The following is an 18,159-nucleotide window of genomic DNA, read 5'->3' on the forward strand; positions in this document are numbered from 1 at the left end:
TGTTTACTGCATGTTGCTGGTTTGGTGAACATGTGATAGGTAATATGAAGGTTTCCTTGCTCGTTAACTTTGTGGAAGGCTATTATTGTTTCACGTACTTTAGTTCTAGTTTTGTGTAAAATTTATACTTTGTATAAAATACCTTAGAACTTGAAGTCACTTTAATTTATTTCTTTAATATTATAGATGGCATTCACAGAGTGGATTGAGCCACCTAAACGAGAAAGAAAAGCCAACTATGCTGTTGATGCTTACTTCAGGGAAGCTCTTCGTGTCAGTGAACCAAAAGCACCGAAAGTGAGTTGATGTACTTTAAACCAGAAAATGATTGAAATGTACAGCAGACAGACTTATCTTAACTTGCTTCCAACTATAAATCAATTTGTACACTTTTTTATAAATTTCCATCAGTGGAAAATTTTTGTAAAATAAATGAATGGTGTATATAAAGGCATTTTAAAGATGCAAACTGGAGTGTTCAAAGGAATCTCAACATAGGACTCATGGAGGGAGAGGAAGATTAAAAGAATGAGATCTTTCAGTCAGGTGGTGGAAGATAAGGACAAAAGAGGGTGAGAAGTCTAGAATTAGATTCTAAATACCTAAGTAGATTTACCTTAAATAAACTTTCTCAAGCAATTCTTTGGCCTTCCCAGTGGTCCTACTTAAAATGTTTTTTATTCTCCTAGTTTCTAACTTCTTAAACAACCCAAATTACATTTGATGTGCAGTAGTGTTATCCTTCTTTCCACAATATGAACAGTAGCTTTCCTCATACAGTATTACGAAGTAGTGTTTTGTTGTGACTGTGTGATGCTCCCAACTGTGCACAAGAGCATGAGTACCAACCTGTTAAAAACCATGGCACAAACCCCAAATTCTCTGGTAGTTAAAAATTAGATTTCACTCACCAACTTCAGAGTCTTAAGGCACTTCAAAAGCCTTAAAACGGAATCACAAAGTCTGTCATCCCACACAGGTGAGCGTTTCTCTGTGATACATGGCCCCTTACGTCAAAAATCACAGCAATATTTAAGTTACTCCTAATTCCAAAGGACCAGTCACTTACCCCAGGTTGATTATACTTTAGGTCTCTCATCAAATACAACACTTGTAGCCAATCCTATAGTAAACCATATGAAGACTTATTAAATATGAAAAGGAAATTAGAGCGTTATTTACAAGGTTAAAGCAAAGAAACATAGACATAAAAGTGAGTTACAGTCTTACCTTTCAAAAGATAATAGAGGTTTCTATAATCAGCAAGCACTGTTCTTTAGGGTTAGCCTAGGTTAAGCAGCTGGGGATCTCTTGCTTATGCCTAGAAACACCTCGCTCCCACAGAGTCTGAGCAGCACGGAGATCCTTAGTACCTTATGGCTTTTATCCCCTCCAGGCATGCTCTGAGCTGCAAACTCGGCTGATGGGAGGAGTCCATTTTCATGACTCATCTTCACGGGGGAGGGGAGCAGAACAACAATAAGAGTCTTTAGTCTTTTTGTTGATGGTTTCTCATAAGAACATAAGAATGGCCATATTGGGTCAGACCAGTGGTCCATCTAGCCCAGTATCCTGTCTTCTGACAGTGGCTAGGTGCTTCAGAGGGAATGAACGGAACAGGCAGTCATCAAGTGATTGGTCCCCTGTTGTCCACTCCCAGATCCTGGCAATCGGAGCCTAGGGACACCCAGAGCATGGGGCTGTCTCCCTGACTATCTTGGCTAACAGCTATTGATGGACATATCCTTCATGAACTTACCTAATTCTTTTTTGAACCCCATTAGAGTTTTGACCTTCACTACATTCCCTGGCAACAAGTACCACAGGGTGACTGCATTGTGTGAAGAAGACTTTCTTGTGTTTGTTTTAAACCTGCTGCTTTATTAACACACAAACCAGTGGTCACCCAATGAAATTATGCAAAGGAGTAAATAACACTTTCTTATCCACTTTCTCCACACCATTCATGATTTAAATCCAGATGTAGGGAGTTTCCAGGTGTAAGATCCAACTGTAGCCTGTCTGGTGGTATTGCGTCTCCTCTTTTGGGAGGGGCATCACAATTTTTGTAGAAGAGCAACTCTTCACACTAATGTCCCTTTCCTGCATGATGATTCATAGTGTCAGAGGCTCACAATACAACTGCTCAAATATTACATTACAATACGGAGCATGGATATTACAAGTAAAAGATTAATGCATGCAGCAAGTCAGACATTCAATAGAGTTGAAATACTAAACACTTTCTTATAATTCTAATACCTATTTTATCAATATTAACCCACAAGTGAGCCAGATTCCAGCTATGTATCTTCATGTCCAGACATGAAGATCTTGGCATCAGCTGGCACCTGGTCTGCCAGTGTCCGTCTCCATTGTGAAACAAGAACAAAGGTTATTAACCTCTTAACAAAGGTTCTTGTGTATATTCTTATACAACCAAAGCTCTAGCTCGGGGTGGGCAAACTTTTTGGGCTGAGGGCCACATCTGGGTGAGGAAATTGTATGCAGGGCAGGGGGTTGGGGTGTGGGATGTGGGAGGGGATGAAGTGTGCAGGAGTGGGCTCAGGGCAAGGGATTGGGGCAGAGGAGGGTGTGAGGTGTATGAGGGGGCTCAGGGAAGGGGGTTGGGGTGCAGAGTGCAGGAGGGGGCTTAGGGCAGGGAGTTGGGGGGCGGGGTGTAGGAGGGGTCTGGGGCGCAGGCTCTGGCCCAGCGCTGCTTACCTAAAGCAGCTCTGGGGTGGCAACGGCGTGCACTGGGGCCAGGGTTAGGCTCCCTGCTTGCCTGCCCTGGCCCGACACCACGCCGCGCCACGGCCCCTGGATGAGTGGGGGGCACAGGGCTCCGTGCACTGCCCTTGCTGTGCCTCCAGGTACCTCCCCTGAAGCTCCCATTGGCCGCAGTTCCCCATTCCTAACCAGTGGGAGCTGCGGGGGTGGTGGTGCCTGGAGGCAAGAACAATGCACGGAGCCCTCTGCTGCCCCCCACCTGAGCTGTGCAGGGATGTGGTGCCAGCCACTTCTGAGAGCGGCGCGGGGCCTGCGGATCCAAAGCCCTGGATCTGGCCCGCAGGCCATAGTTTGCCCACCCCTGCTCTACCTTCTGATGGACTACAATTTTACTTCTTTTTTTTTTTTTAAATTACATGGTTTCTGAATGAATTTAACTATAAGCAAAACATACTAAACTTGAAAGTGAATTAAATGTAAAGTATATCTTTGATTTTTATTTATTTATTTTTTTAAGGCTCCACGACCTCCGAAACAACCTAATGTTCAAGATTTCCAGTTCTTTCCTCCACGTTTGTTTGAACTACTAGAAAAAGAGATTCTGTATTACAGAAAAACTATTGGGTACAAGGTATTAAAACTGCTCTTACACAGTATTTGTGTATGTGCTCTTCTGTCCTGAGAAACTTTAATTACTGCAATTAAAATATTTTAATGATGACACTTTGTGCTGTTTTGTCACTCAAAATTCAGATGGAGTACTGTTGTTTTGCATGCTGAAAAAATAATCAGCTCTTATCTGGAGAGTTCTGGTTAAATTCTGTGAAACTGAAAGGTAAAAGCTGATGAAATTTCTCTCTCAGGTACCTCGTAATCCAGACTTGCCAAATGCAGCCCAAGCACAAAAGGAAGAACAGCTTAAAATTGATGAAGCTGATCCCCTTAATGATGAAGAGTTAGAAGAGAAGGAGAAACTACTAACACAGGTATGGTCATTCTCTTAAAATAACCTCCAGTTGTACCTAACTTCATTTGCTTTATCTTACAGATAGATATAGGAAAAGCCTTTTGACTCTGTGGAATAGACCACTGGTTCTCAAACTGCAATTGTGAATCTGGTTCTAGCATCTTTCTCCAACAGATATTCTGATACAAACCAGAATGAGACTTGGAAAATAGCTCCTAGGTGTCGCCGGCCGCTCGTTGAGCTCCCCCTGCTGGACACTCACCATGCTACTGTATTTGGATCTAAACACTGGATCCTGTGGGCATCTAAGCCCACTGCGTCTGAACAGCATCAGGGCTCTGCCTCTTGCTTCTGGCTCTCTAGTGTCCCTTCTCAGACCCTGCAGTCCAGCTGCCTTAGGCCACAAGATCAATGCTGACCCCTATCCCCAGTCTCCCAAGTAGCATAAGCACATCTTTTCCCAGAGTACTTCCAAGAACTTGAAGGTTTGCAAAGCCTTCTTAAATGTGCGCCCCACTCCCAACTCACTCCCTTGCATAGAGGAAGCATAGAGACTTACAAACTCATGCATAACCTTTCGTCCATTGTCCTCACCACTCTTAAGAGTTTGTTTTAGGCCAGTCCATTCAGAGTACCCAGATCCTTCTCTCCTACTAAGCCTTCAAGATCTCTCTCACCTGTTCAGGTCCAATAGTAAAATGGTTCCTCTAGCTCAGAGAACATGTGCCTTTTATCAGCAACTGTGAGCACCTCTTCCTTTGTTCTGTTCTGCTGGGGAATTTCTATTGCCCCAACTCCCTCCCTGCAGACAAACTGGAATAACAAATTTCCTTCACTTGGTCAATCTCTTTAGCATGTCCATTGGATTGCCACGGTAAAGTCATTCCATGTTAACAACTTATTTGATTATCCTGTAGCTGCTTTGTGACATGACATGGTTTTTGTCAGCAAATAGCTGATTTTAATACACACTGAGAGTTAATTATATACACAGAATTAATAAAATCAGTCAGAATTCATACGTTTTACATAGATTCCCCAAAGTATTATGAGGCAACAGGCGAAGAGGGGAAATTTGGTACTAATTAACATAAAGTCTTACTCGTGAGAAGGAAATAAACTAGATACAGAACAGAGGATAAATAACTAAGCCGATATATCCATTAAAGCAAGTTTAATTCAGCTTCTCAATAATGTACTGATAATTTTTCAAATAACAAATCAAGTGAGCTGTCTCTAAAATAATGTGTCTGGCTGAATATTATTATTTTAAAAAACAACAATGGTAAATAAAATTTGAGGTGGAAAAAAATGCTTTAAACTCAAAACTGGACCAATTTGGTACTCACCAGGTTATAATCTGGTAGCCGTTGGGGAATATCAGGGTATTTTTTTATAAGCCAGTCTAGTTCCTAGTGGATAAGTATCCTCATCAAGGACGTTTACTACTGACATTTATTGAAGCGTTCTTTGCTGTATAGGGGTGGGTAGAAGCCCACAAGTTCAAACCTAGAGCTAATCTTTCTGTTAGGGCAAAAGCATTTGTGCATGGGAGAGATGTAGAGACTATTCTTGCAAAATATACTGGGTCATGCTAGATGATTTTTAACATATATTTTGTGGTTCAGCTATCTATGACCGATGGAGCTGTTAAGAGGATTAGCTTCTGAGGGCGCTTATTCCCTTCAAAGAATATCCATGGATGTCTCTATAAGGAGAAACCTTTGAAGGTGGAGGAAGAGGGTGTTTGATTAGGACCTTGAAATGGAAAAAGAAAAGTGGACTTGGGACTGGAGAGACAAGTGGGGATAATGTTTATAATTCTGGGATCCTCCTGTGCAACAGTATTGGGGGGAGGGGAGGATGAGTAACCTCTCTCCCTCTCTGCTCTAGTGGAGAAAATGTTTTCACATTAGCATGAAACAAACTGTAAAAGAACAGACTTTAATGCTACTGGTGTTCTGTTGTTGTGCTTAGGCAGTGATTCTCAACCAGTACATTTACTCCTGGGGTACGCAGAGGTCCTCCGGGGGTACATCAACTCATCTAGATATTTGCCTAGTTTTACAACAGTCTACATCAAAAGCACTAGCTACGTCAGTACAAACTAAAATTTCATACAATTACTTGTTCTGCTCTATATACTATACATTGAAATGTAACTAGAATATGTATTCCAATTGATTTATAATTATATGGTAAATAAAAGAAAGTAAGCAGTTTTTCAGTAGTAGCGTGCTGTGACACTTGCACCTAGAGTCTTGTATGTGTCTTTAGTATTTAAATTGAAATTAATGTCTTGTTTTTTTGTTTTTTTGTTTTTTTTATGAAGAAAACCCAACACAGTTAACTAAAAGATGTCTATATTGCTTCTTATTGCTTTCAAGGGATTTACCAACTGGAATAAAAGAGATTTTAACCAGTTCATCAAAGCTAATGAAAAATGGGGCCGTGATGATATTGAAAATATAGCTCGTGAAGTTGAAGGAAAAACCCCAGAGGAAGTCATTGAGTATTCAGGTAGTTTTCTCCTTGAATGACGTGAACATATAACTAACTTGTAGTGGATGGTACCTGATGTATTTTGGCACTTTTCCAGTTTGAAATGCCTGTAAACATACACATTTTTTTTTTGCTTTTGAGAAGTTTAGATAATGGCTCTTTAAGACATGGTGAAATAATTGATTGTTGGAAAAGGACATGGGTTATTTAGTCACGTATAGCCACTTAGTAGTTTAAAGCTGCACTGAGATTGAAATTAAGGAGAGTTGGATACCTAAGCGCTTTTGAAAATCCCAGTAGGTACTTGTCTGCATCTTTCGCTTAAATACTTTTATAAGTCTCTGGCCCCCGGTCTCCAACACTTTTAGACATCAGCCCTCCAGCCTTCTTGCCCCAATCCTAGTCTACCTCGTATTAGTAGCAGTGGAGTGTTGAGTTGCAACTCCTCTGCAGAGGCAGCTGTGTCCTGTGGGTAGGGGGGAGAATCCTGGTCTGATGTACCTGAGGGAGTGTATAGCAATAGGACTTTTCTGCAGAGATTGCCCATAAGCTTTTATAGCCATAACTGGCAAGCAGTGCTGAGCAGGGGAGCATCTGCTGACTCCCTGGCCCCTCTGCCTAGTCCAGTTACTTGCTCAGAGTAGGTAAACTGCTCCCTGGTTCCAAGTCCCACCCCCCACTTTCCTGTTACAGACAAAATAATTTTTCTCTTTTCCTTTGTTATTGTGAATGTTCACTCTAACGAATGGTGTGGGGGGAAGTGAAGAGGAGAAATGCTTTTTCTCTTTTAGTTTGGAATGAGGTTGGGAGGAATAATGCCGGAGACTACCTGTTCAGATTGGTCCAATTGGGACAGCTCCTCATTCTGCTCTGATGAACCACAGGAGGCTTGTCGGAAGATGATGCACTCCTACAGTGGAGTGGATAGGCCTGCCCCTTTGGCACCTTCAGCTGCAATTCTCTTCTCTTCTCCCTCTGACCAACCCCCTCTTTAGTAATACTGGCTTTGGACATGGTGGGAGGTTGACTTGCGGATGAAGAGAGACCTCAGGCACAGAGCTGTCCACCCCACTTTGGGGAGATCGTCATCTTCTGGCAGACATCAGGTTTGTCAGAGAGGAGTCCCAGTTTGACAAATCTAACAAGGTGTGCCAGAATGGAACTCTTGCTGTATTTGGGTTATGACTTAACGAAACTGGAGGGACAGGCGTGTGTCTTGTGTGCAGAAGGCCCTCCATGTTCTATCACTTCCCCACTCTCAACTATGTATATAAGGCTTCTGCATGGTATGCAAGTGGGGGAAGGCATGGAAGTGCTGATGTTCCTGTTCATGACTGGGTAGGGAGGCCAGTCTAATACAGCCTAGATTACCCTTTAGCTTGTCCCACCTGTCGCGTTTCCCTGGTTTTGGGGAAGAAGTGGGCCAGCCAGTGGAGCTCCAAAGCAACAAATTGCCTGTGGATCACCAGACTAACTTTGCTTGGGTGAACCAGAGGTTCATTCTGACCTGCTTCTCACTTCCCATCTAACAAGGTTTTTAAACATTGATATACATGTTTGAAAGCTTTAGTTGGTATGGGAGGCGAGCATATCAAGCAGTGGGGCTGCTTTTGGGAGCAAGTGTGGTGACGCAACTGTATAGAGAGCTCTCAAAGAAGGGGCCCTGAGGGTTGGGGGAGTGAGGAGAGGCCCGGACCAGAAGAAGGGACTGTTTGTGTAATCTTGACCAACTAACATTGCAGCCCCATTCTTATAAAATGGGACTATTGGCCTGTGTTTGTAAAGCACTTTAAAGCTTCTTTGAGAAGTAATGAACCAGGTGCTAAATATTTTATTTTTAGCATGTCATTAGTGTATCAGTCACCATCATAATCCATATCCGATAGATAACTGGGTTCCCAGTTAAAGATCTACAGTTAATGGCTGCCTCCATTTTTCTATCCCTGCCTCTCAAAATAGTATTTTATGTGGCTTAGGACAGTGGTTCTTAACCTCGGGTACGTATACCTCTGGGGGTACTCAAAGGTCTTCTGGGGGTACTCAACTCATTTAGATCAATGTTTCTCAACCTACGGTCCACAGGTGGTCACAGGAAGGGATTATCGGGGCGTTGCAAGTGCAGTGCCGGCATTAGGGGGTGGGTTTCAGCCCTGGATGGCAGGGCTTGGGCTTCAGACAAGGCTCACAAGTGACAAACAGGCTCAAGTATCACATGGAAATGTAAGTATAATATTTATATTCCAGTTGTTTGTTTTTTGTTTTATAATTGTATGGTCAAAATGAGAAAGTAAACAATTTTTCAGTAATAGTGTGCTGTGACACTTTTGTATTTTTATGTCTGATTTTGTAAGCAAATAGTTTTTAAGTGAGGTGAATCTTGGAATACGGAAGACAAATCAGACTCCTAAAAGGGATACAGTAGTCTGGAAAGATTGAGAACCACTGGCTTAGGGTATGTCTACACTGCAGTTAAACATCTGTGGTTGGCTCATGTCAGCTGATTTGGGCTGTGGAACTTTTAACTGCGGTGTAGAAGTTTAGGTTCAGGCACCCTCCCCATTTGCAGGCTCCGGAGCCTGGCCTCTAGCCTGTTCCCAAATACGTACACTGCAGTTAAACAGCCCCATAGTCTGCGTTGGCTGACATGGGCTAGCCGTGGGTATTTATTTCAGTGTAGACATGCACTTAAGGAAATGGAAAAGATGGTTTTAAAGCAAAGCTTAGTTTCAGCAGCTGGAGCTTCTTTATTATGTAAAGTTTGTGCCTATATCAGCGGTAGTGCCATGGCTATCACTGTTATGCAGGAGTAGGAATTAGTTTCTGACTAAAGGAAACTGCAAGTGAATAACATTTCACAGGTTTTTACCATATAAAGGTGATTGAGTCATATGTGTGAGAAGAGACTAGCAAGTGTTTTTTTTGTTTGTTTGTTTTTTAACTGTTAGCTGTGTTCTGGGAAAGATGCAACGAACTCCAGGACATAGAGAAGATCATGGCTCAGATTGAAAGAGGAGAAGCTAGAATTCAGAGGCGGATTAGTATAAAAAAAGCACTTGACACAAAGGTATTTGCTGTGGTTTTTTTTCTTCCTTTTATTGTCCTGTATCTTTTGGGCTAAACATGATCTAATTCTAGCTACCAGTCTTTATAGGGGTGAGATCTGCACTAGAGTCGTATGTTTGGAGCCCCTGTAAAAGGGTGCGGAGATAAAGCAACACTATTCTCACTGCCAGCAACTGTCTCCCTGGTCTTTCCCACCCCTTCATAAAAAGTCATATACTTGCTGTCCATATACTTGCATATAACTTGCTACTTTACCAATAAATTGCTAATCTCTTCCTGCTTTGGCTGATATCCATAATCTGTCAAACTGGGTGTTCTTATGGCTTAATCTATTGCTAGTTAATTTACCTCTTTGTGGTTTCATGATATGAATTGTTCATCCTGTGATCTCTGAATGTCTAGCACAGATTTGGGAGATGTGAAAAACAAAAATTTGAAAAAATCCAGCTCTTCCAAAGTATTTAGCCAAATTCACTTTATACAGAGAGGGAATTCTGACTCTATTGTCAGAATGTAATTGAACCATAGCACTTTACTTTCATCTGTGGGGGTGCAACATGGGGTAAAATGCTCTTTAAGTAAAATATCCATTACTTAAGTAACAAATTTACTTTGTGCAGAGGTATTGTCCAGACGGTTATTGAATTTGATATTAACCTGTACTGATATTCAGAGCTTTTAATTGTAACAGGGTTTAATAAAAATATCTACTGTTCAGCAACTGGGTTAATATAAAACTACTCTTGAACTGCTAGTGGGATCTGAATATCAATTTTGCAAATATGACAGTGGTGTCAGGACTCAAAATCTTAAAGCTGGTCAGAAAAGATTACTAGTCACCAAACATGTCTGGATCAGCTACCCATGCTGCTATTCAAACATTTAAACTGGTAAATTCATCACCTGAATTTGTCCCTTGAACAAGTTGGATTCATCTACTTGACTTATTTTTACAATTTTAATTGACTATCATTTGTGTGTCATGGACTGTTTAAATGATGTATTTTTAGTATTGGTTGCATGTGATCTGTAGCTTGATATGAAACATTTGTCTCTAATCTAAGTTGTTCCTTAATTTTGTGTACTCAAACCTTGTCTCTTTCCTTTAGATTGGCAGATATAAAGCACCTTTCCACCAGCTGAGAATATCATATGGTACTAACAAAGGGAAGAATTATACAGAGGAGGAGGATCGCTTTCTAATCTGTATGCTTCACAAGCTAGGATTTGATAAAGAAAATGTTTACGATGAATTAAGACAGTGTATTCGAAACTCTCCCCAGTTCAGATTTGACTGGTTCCTGAAGTCCAGAACTGCAATGGTATGTGTTGGTTTGGATCCTTTTGTTCATTGTTTTTATTCACAAGACATTCTCATCCACATAAAGTTTATATTTGTCTGTTCTGTTTTAAAACCTGTGTGTACAAACTCTACCAGGGAGAGAACATTTTCATGGCAGGGCTTTTAATGGCCTTTGAAATACGTAGGTTGCTATAGAGAAGAAATAGTGGGCAGAGGGCAAGTAGTCTGAGGTGCATGATGAATTCACTCATCAAATGGCTGCAAAGCTCATCAGCATGTGATGAGGGATGTGTGTGGGTGTGTGTGTATATATATGTGTGTGTGTGTGTGTGTGTGTGAGGTGTGTGTGTATGGGGGGGTGTATATATATGTGTGTGTATGTATATATAAAATAAAAAGTTTTCACTATTGAAAATTGATGAATGAAGTTTAGGCTTTTGGTTCCTGTATGCAGCATCTGTAACTTAATCCTGATTCCTTTTTAATCTTACGAATAGCTTTGACTGTAGAACTGTGTAAAACAAACCTGTTTCTGCACATTTTGAAAAACAAATATTCTTGCCTCAGTTCATATGAGACTTTAATATAGGCTTGTGTGGTACAGAATGTCTTTTTAGAATACAGGATCTTTTTTAATATCAAAGCTGAAAATTAAAGCATAAACACTTAATATTGAAAGGGTTTGGTTTTAAACCAGCAAATAGCGGTAACTTTGGAATAAATAAATGGAGTTTTTGACTTCACTGTGGGTTTCATTCAAACCTTGTTGTGTGTTTTGAGACTGGATTAAATGTTGTTCAAGACTTTGCACTGTTAAATACAGAAGTCTGTTAAAACACTGGATAAGTAACAACTCAAATGGCACTAAGGTCTTGAATTTGTGTGTTTATAAAATTTTATAATCTCCCCCCCACCCTCCAAGTGTACAACTGATGTGAAAAACCATGTCTGAAGATAGGTACTATATAGGTGAAGTAATCAAATGGCTATCTTGTGTGTAACTTAGGAGCTACAGAGGAGATGCAATACCTTAATCACTTTGATTGAAAGAGAAAACATGGAATTGGAAGAAAAGGAGAAGGCAGAGAAGAAGAAACGTGGACCAAAGCCTTCTTCAGTGAGTTTTAATGCATCTTAAATCTCTGTTCAAATGCTTTGCTGAAGAAAATTACCTAGTTATAGGCTGCATCTCTGGTGTCTGAGAAGTATTGGGTACTTACCAAGTGTCTGGAAAATAGTGTGACTTCTCAAAAGTGGTGCCTAAAGTGCCATTCTATGGGTCCATCTACTTAACACATTTAAAAACCAGCGTGCCTGGAAGCTAGGCTCCTAAAGCCATACTTTTGCACCTAAATAAGTAAGTTGATTTTTCAGAGGGTGGAGCTTTTTATTTTGGGCACTTGGGTTTGAAAATCTTAGCTTAGTTTTGTAACTACAGACCTGGAAACAACCTGGAATCTGAAAAACAGAGCTCTTTAAATTTCTTGCATCATCAGTGGCAATAGATTTGCAATCAAAAATTGATTGAGTTTTACGGATTCATAAAACAGATAAAATCCAGGCTCATTTTCTTGTGTTTATATGGTTTGCAGGGCTTTGCTGTATTTTAAGCTTTTTACTAAAATAAGTAGATATGAATTAGACTTTCAGGAGGCAGATGCTAAGCAAGTTAAAATGGGAATTTCTTTATCACAACCCTTCTTAGCACAGAAATGCTTTCAATAAGAAATGGGCAAAGAAATGCAAGTGAAAATGTTCTCTAGTTTTTGGCATTATTTTTGCATTGTTTCCAAATTGGTTTAGCCACCACATTGTAGCTTGTGCAAAAATATGGTGAAGATTTGATATCTGCCATGAGTAGAACCACCCATAAATTTCATTAGATTTGAATTTAAAATGGGAGTCCTCTAGGGTATAAGTTCAACAGGATAATTCTGACCTTCATTATTCACCCTTCTGTAAGTGTGACAGTCTTATTTTTGCAAAAAGAAAAGGAGTACTTGTGGCACCTTAGAGGCTAACCAGTTTATTTGAGCATGAGCTTTCGTGATGCATCCGATAAGCTCATGCTCAAATAAACTGGTTAGCCTCTAAGGTGCCACAAGTCCTCCTTTTCTTTTTGCGAATACAGACTAACACGGCTGTTACTCTTGTTCATGCACCTAAAGGTGGTTCTACAGCTATTCAACTTTTGCTGACCTGCCATACCAAACTGGTTCCACCTTAAAGAGCTGTAGGCCTCTTATCCCTGATAACATTCACTTATTCAGAATAAGTAGTTGAAGGCAGCAGCTGATTGAGTAGGGAGATAACCATGGAATATGCTTTAGGCTCCAAAAGCATCATTAAAGTCTCTAATACTCACTGTTCAACCCAGTTAATGTATTGGGTATTCACTTCTGCAAAAAATAAGCATGCATGTTATGTAAAGTCCATAGCTCTTTCTGCTAAGTAGAGGAAAGCCTAAGAGCCCTCCCCTATACTGGAAATTGACCAGGGTTATCTGAACTGTTTAATGTCCTTGCAAAATAATGGTTGTCTAACTCTTTGTTTTAAACGGCTGTGTTCAATTGGTACTGGCCAAGCAAACAGTTAACTTGAACCCACTTTTAACATTATACAGTCTCCAAATAGGTGGGAATTTTTGTTACAGTAAGCAAATTTTGGGGACAATAAAGTAGTGATCCATATATTTATCTTACAGGCACAGAAGCGTAAAATGGATGGTACTCCTGATGGTCGAGGCAGGAAAAAGAAGTTAAAGCTGTGAATGCTGAACTTTTGTAATCACTAAATTTTTAAAAAGTAGTTCTTTAATTTACGGGTCTTCATAAGATGTACTGTACAATGCTCAACTATTATGTCATTAAAGGACATCAGGTTCATCTGTTTACTGAACTAGAAACATAGTACTTAATGTAGTTTCACTTTTTTAAATGCAACAGCTGTGCTGAACTTTTTTTTACCATTAAAGTAATAAAATAGGCTTCATTTATTAATAAAAGGCTTCAGTTGACTTTTTCTTTCACAAGCTTTCAGCCGGAGCTCTTTAAATGTTTGAGAACTGGTTTATTTAGAGTTGTGTAACTTCAAACAAATCTTAACCCTCTTGTGGATATTCCCCCCCCCCCCCTTTTTGTGATTGGAGTGACTGCTTACTCCAGTCAAGAGAGCTAAACAGACATGTAAGTGTGGTCCACCAACTTTTGTAGGCCTCTAGGGTTTTTTTTTTCTGACCTGCTACTTATTTACAGACCTCAAACAGCATCTGTTGGTGAACTACTCAACAAAAAGTGATGGAAGTATAACTACAGTGTTCTGCTTTGCCCTAACCCATTGGAATCTATGATGGATATCCAGATTTGCCACGAATCTTTGGATTAGGCCAAAATAGCTCATCTCGCAAGCCAGAGTGAGTGTGGAAGTAAAATTACTTTGTTGAATCTCTGTACTCTACTGAAATTAATAGTATGATAACAGCCTTAGCTAGGAGCATTTGTATAGGCGGCTTTCAGTAAGTCAAGACCCAGTCAAGTTAGAACTACATAGTTAGGAAAAAACAAGTGACTATCATTTTGTCTGATGTGAAAGAAAAGCAACTGAGTTCAGTGTTCTGGCCCAGCTCATGGCTTTCTCACACTTCGGTAATGTTGACTGAGTAACTTTGCAGGATGGGCACAATCATTCAGCGAGCAAATCGATATGCTGTCCCTGAATGTGAGACTTTAATTCAGTGCATTTTCTGGAGGACTGGCAAACTAACTCTACAAAAGCAGAAAAATCTCACTTTGTGCAAATGAGCATCATTGCACAATGTTTTCTAAGATTAAGCCCTTTCTTAAATACCACAACGATGGATGTATTTGAGAATTTGGAACAGAGCAAAATCGTGAACTCTACAAAATCAACTTGTTTAATACTGTACAGCAACACTGCATCAGGTTTGGTACACAATTTAGTGTTCCTTCCATTTCACTACTTGCAGATGGTGAAGTTTTCTTTTAGCACACAAGTGTACAATATAATGCTGCTTTTGCATTTACTACTTGAGTTCTGCCTCTACTTTCCAAAAGCATAAAAAGATGTAAGAGGAGCCCCAGAAATGTTGTACCATAATTAACCTCTACAAATATTGTTTCCCTTTGAATGCTGTAACAGGAGTGGTTGTATATGGCTTTTAAGTACATTTATAATCTAGGGCCTGGCGAAACTGAAATTGGCAGCTAAGAGCACCACTGTTTACATCAAACAAAAGCCTGAAATTGTTTTGTTTTTGCTTTCAGCAAGGCCAAGAAGTTTGTATGTCATCCTAAATGTAAATTTTTACAGTATTTGAGATTTATGTAATTTTCACTATACATGCTGTTTTCCTTTTCACAAAAATAAATCTATATCGTAGCAACTAAAACATCAGGCTTACATCGTGGCTATAAAGGCAGAGTTAGAGCTGTACCTACACTGGTTCAAAAACCCCCCAGGGTCTTCTCTTGTTCCTGGAAAAGGGTTTTGAACTCTAAATCACTCATTCACTCCTGAACCTGTTTTTAGTACTAACACATGACCCACCCAATTACATATCTGTGCAAAGTAGTCAGCCAGACACTTGCCTGAGTTTGCTTTTGCAATTAAATGACATCTTAGAAGGATAGAGAACTGGGCTTTGAAAAGCCCCCTACACTTCAGAACTGTCACTACTGCTGTTACAGGTGGTCATAGTTGCACTGCTGCTGGAGTAGGTGACAAATGGTTTCCTCTTCCTATCAGAGGACTGTCCCCTTTGCTTTAACAGAAATACAATGACTACCAGAGTGCTGATCAGAAGCAGCAGCCCACCTGCTCCTCCCACAACAGGTATTATGCTGTTTTCAGAGTCTCTACTAGTGATTTCCAATACTGGTCTTTGATACGGCTCACCTGCCAGGAACTGATCATTCTGGGTGATTTTACTGGAATGGTAGAGGACTATATGCTGAATGTTTGTGCCCCTGTTTTTATTTGTTCCTATGTCTTGTATGAGGGCAGGGCCCTCAGGATTGGCTCTCCGACTGCGCTTCGGGGTCCTGGTGCTGCTGAGTGCCTCATGATGCTCTAGGCTTCTCTTGCCCATGCCTCGGTAAGCATTCTCTCTTGCCCTAACCGTGTAAATTGTATGAATGTACCACTCTCGGCCTGCTGCTACCTTTGAACAAAACAAAAAAACTCTCTTTACCATACATTGAAATCACAAGGAGATGATAAACAGTAACTTGCAACATCTGTGCCTAGACAGCTGTGCACAGCTTTCAAGTAAAAGTACTTTTTCCATTTGCTAGTACCCTCAAACCGGGTTCTTCAAATTGTGCTTCTCTATAAAAGCATCTTTAGGTTAATCTTGGCCCTCCCCCATTAGTAATACCATTGGCTCTAGTTTCTGCTCTCAGTCACAAAGCCATGCAATCTCATTGTTTTCAGCAGTTCGCATTGAGATAGCTCACACTTAGGGCTTGGCTACAGTATGCCACAGTGCAGACTGGAGCAGTGTGACTTGTAGAGCACCCCAAAATACTGTGCTGTAACTGCCTTGTGTGGACATTGACCTCAAAGTTACTTAGTTTGCGTTAGTGCAGTCGTCTTTCCAACAGGACCATGTTAACGTGAACCAGGTACCAGCATCCACCCAGGGCAGTTACAGCACAACATTCTGGTGTGCTTGGGAATTCACCCTCCCCATTGTCTACAGTGTGGCACAGCACACACAATGCTGATGATACACAAGAAGAAAAAAAATCTAGTTCCCTCTCTTACCTGTGCTGAATCTATAGGACTAGCAGTAGTAAAAAGCAGTACAAATGACAAATACATGCAGGGAGCTGATCCGTTGAGTCAGAAGATCTCATGCTTTTCAAGGTAGAAAGCCATTTAAAGAAAGTGTAGCTAATTCATACAAGCAAAATACTGAAAAGCGCCCATGAGGAGGGAGAGTTCACCCATCACATCCCCAGAGGCTCAGCAGCTGCTTGAGATAGGTTTATGGTTTTCATGGGGTGTTTTTTGTTTTTTTGGGTGACTCTTCTGGCTGGTTTCCAGATCACAGGTGAGCATGATAGAGTAAAAAGAACCAAAGTAGTCCATGATGATAAAATGGAGATAATATCCTTTTCCCATGAGTAGCTTTTTGTATAAACATAAATACCAGAGAACTTACCTGGAAGAGAGGAGAGGATGATAGACTGAAACCATCAGAACCAGGCTGCTTTACTAAAGGATAAGCATCTGCATGATCAATAGCTAATTTAGCGTGAAACTTCACATTTCCAAACACTTCTGCCTGAGTGTCAGGTTGAGCTTTATCCTGGGGAAGTGAATAAAACATTGCCAGATTACTATTTTCAAGCTTTATTTCTAAATTGCTCTATGTGAACTAACCATTTACATACCAGGATCTTGAATCTGTACAATAGGCTAGGTGAGTCAGCCAGGCACCCATATTCCTTATTATCCGGACTGTATTTGGGCACATATCCATCAGCCCCAGTGCACAGGAACACCTTCTCAATGTTGCAGATGAAAGAGTCTCCTAAGTTCTGAACTGGGTCCACCATCACTAGGCCATAAATTTCAGACCCTAATAAAGCAAATTAAACACTTGGTAACCATACAGGAAGTAATTCATTTCACGTTGTACAAACAATGGTACGTAATAATAAAACCAATGCAACGAGACCTATGGCTGTGTAGTCAGGAAATGATCATGTTAAGGTCTCAATTGCCTGTAGTTGTATATAGTACCTTTATTACTGATTTAGCACTGGCAACTAATCTGCAGTAGTTAGTGCATTGTAAGCAGTGTTTCCTGAGTAAGCAGGCTTTTTTTCTTCTTCTTACTAGGGGGCAACCCATGGCCACGTAAAAAGGTATCCAACATGATAGCTATTATGCTCAAGTAAACTACTGATCTATGAAGTGTTGTTGTAGTCAGGTCCATTCCAGGATATTAGAGAGACAAGGAGGGTGAGGTAATATCTTGGATTGGTGAGAGAGACAAGCTTTTGAGCTTACACAGAGCTGGTCCAGTCCAAGATATTACCTTCCCCGCCCTGTCTCTCTAACCTACTGATCTAGCAGACTATCTAGGTTTCATAAGGTGGTCTTGTGTTGGAGACCAGTTACGCACATAATGAATTGTGCTGTAATGTTGGCATAATTGAACTTTATTATGAATCCCTGAAGCACATCCAGAACTCCAGTCAGTGCACAATGTGAAAACACGTAACGTGTGCTCAAGTCTTTGCCCTGGCTTCCTGCTTCTGGTTGCAATTCATTGTGATGGTGATTGTTATGGGTGAGGCTCCCAGTTACTTGAGAGAGTGAGCTGTACTTTTCTGGTGATAGGATCTTCCCAATTAAGAGGCCCTATCTGTTTTGAATTTGCTCACACCAGAGCTACAGTCTAACAACATTCAGGGCAAGAATAATTTATTTTGTTTAGCCTTTGATAAACATTTAGAAATCCCACACCCACCACACAGGTGCCTCTGTAATAGGTGCTATAGAAATGAGTAAAAGAAACATTCAATTATTGTTCAAAGTAGATCTATTTCCGTGTTCATAACAG

At 40.5% G+C, this 18,159-nt stretch overlaps 2 protein-coding genes across 2 annotated transcripts in view; one reads left to right on the top strand and one right to left on the bottom strand.

Annotated features, from left to right (window-relative positions):
• SMARCA5 (SNF2 related chromatin remodeling ATPase 5) overlaps nucleotides 1-13,505 on the top strand; it is a 43,879-nt gene extending 30,374 nt beyond the window's left edge. Inside the window, exons 17-24 of the mRNA XM_074950931.1 lie at nucleotides 187-297; nucleotides 3,248-3,361; nucleotides 3,594-3,716; nucleotides 6,085-6,217; nucleotides 9,145-9,263; nucleotides 10,372-10,584; nucleotides 11,572-11,682; nucleotides 13,270-13,505. Of these exons, the coding sequence (XP_074807032.1) occupies nucleotides 187-297; nucleotides 3,248-3,361; nucleotides 3,594-3,716; nucleotides 6,085-6,217; nucleotides 9,145-9,263; nucleotides 10,372-10,584; nucleotides 11,572-11,682; nucleotides 13,270-13,335 (990 nt within the window). The 3' untranslated portion in view covers nucleotides 13,336-13,505. The remainder of the gene's footprint in view (nucleotides 1-186; nucleotides 298-3,247; nucleotides 3,362-3,593; nucleotides 3,717-6,084; nucleotides 6,218-9,144; nucleotides 9,264-10,371; nucleotides 10,585-11,571; nucleotides 11,683-13,269) is intronic.
• Nucleotides 13,506-13,805: 300 nt separating this feature from the next.
• Nucleotides 13,806-18,159, bottom strand: part of FREM3 (FRAS1 related extracellular matrix 3) — a 112,825-nt gene continuing 108,471 nt past the window's right edge. The window contains exons 22-24 of the mRNA XM_074950943.1: nucleotides 16,982-17,169; nucleotides 16,750-16,896; nucleotides 13,806-15,744 (exon numbers count right to left, since the gene is read on the bottom strand). Of these exons, the coding sequence (XP_074807044.1) occupies nucleotides 15,238-15,744; nucleotides 16,750-16,896; nucleotides 16,982-17,169 (842 nt within the window). The 3' untranslated portion in view covers nucleotides 13,806-15,237. The remainder of the gene's footprint in view (nucleotides 15,745-16,749; nucleotides 16,897-16,981; nucleotides 17,170-18,159) is intronic.

This window comes from Natator depressus, chromosome 4, assembly GCF_965152275.1.
Source record: "Natator depressus isolate rNatDep1 chromosome 4, rNatDep2.hap1, whole genome shotgun sequence".
Lineage (NCBI taxonomy): Eukaryota > Metazoa > Chordata > Testudines > Cheloniidae > Natator > Natator depressus.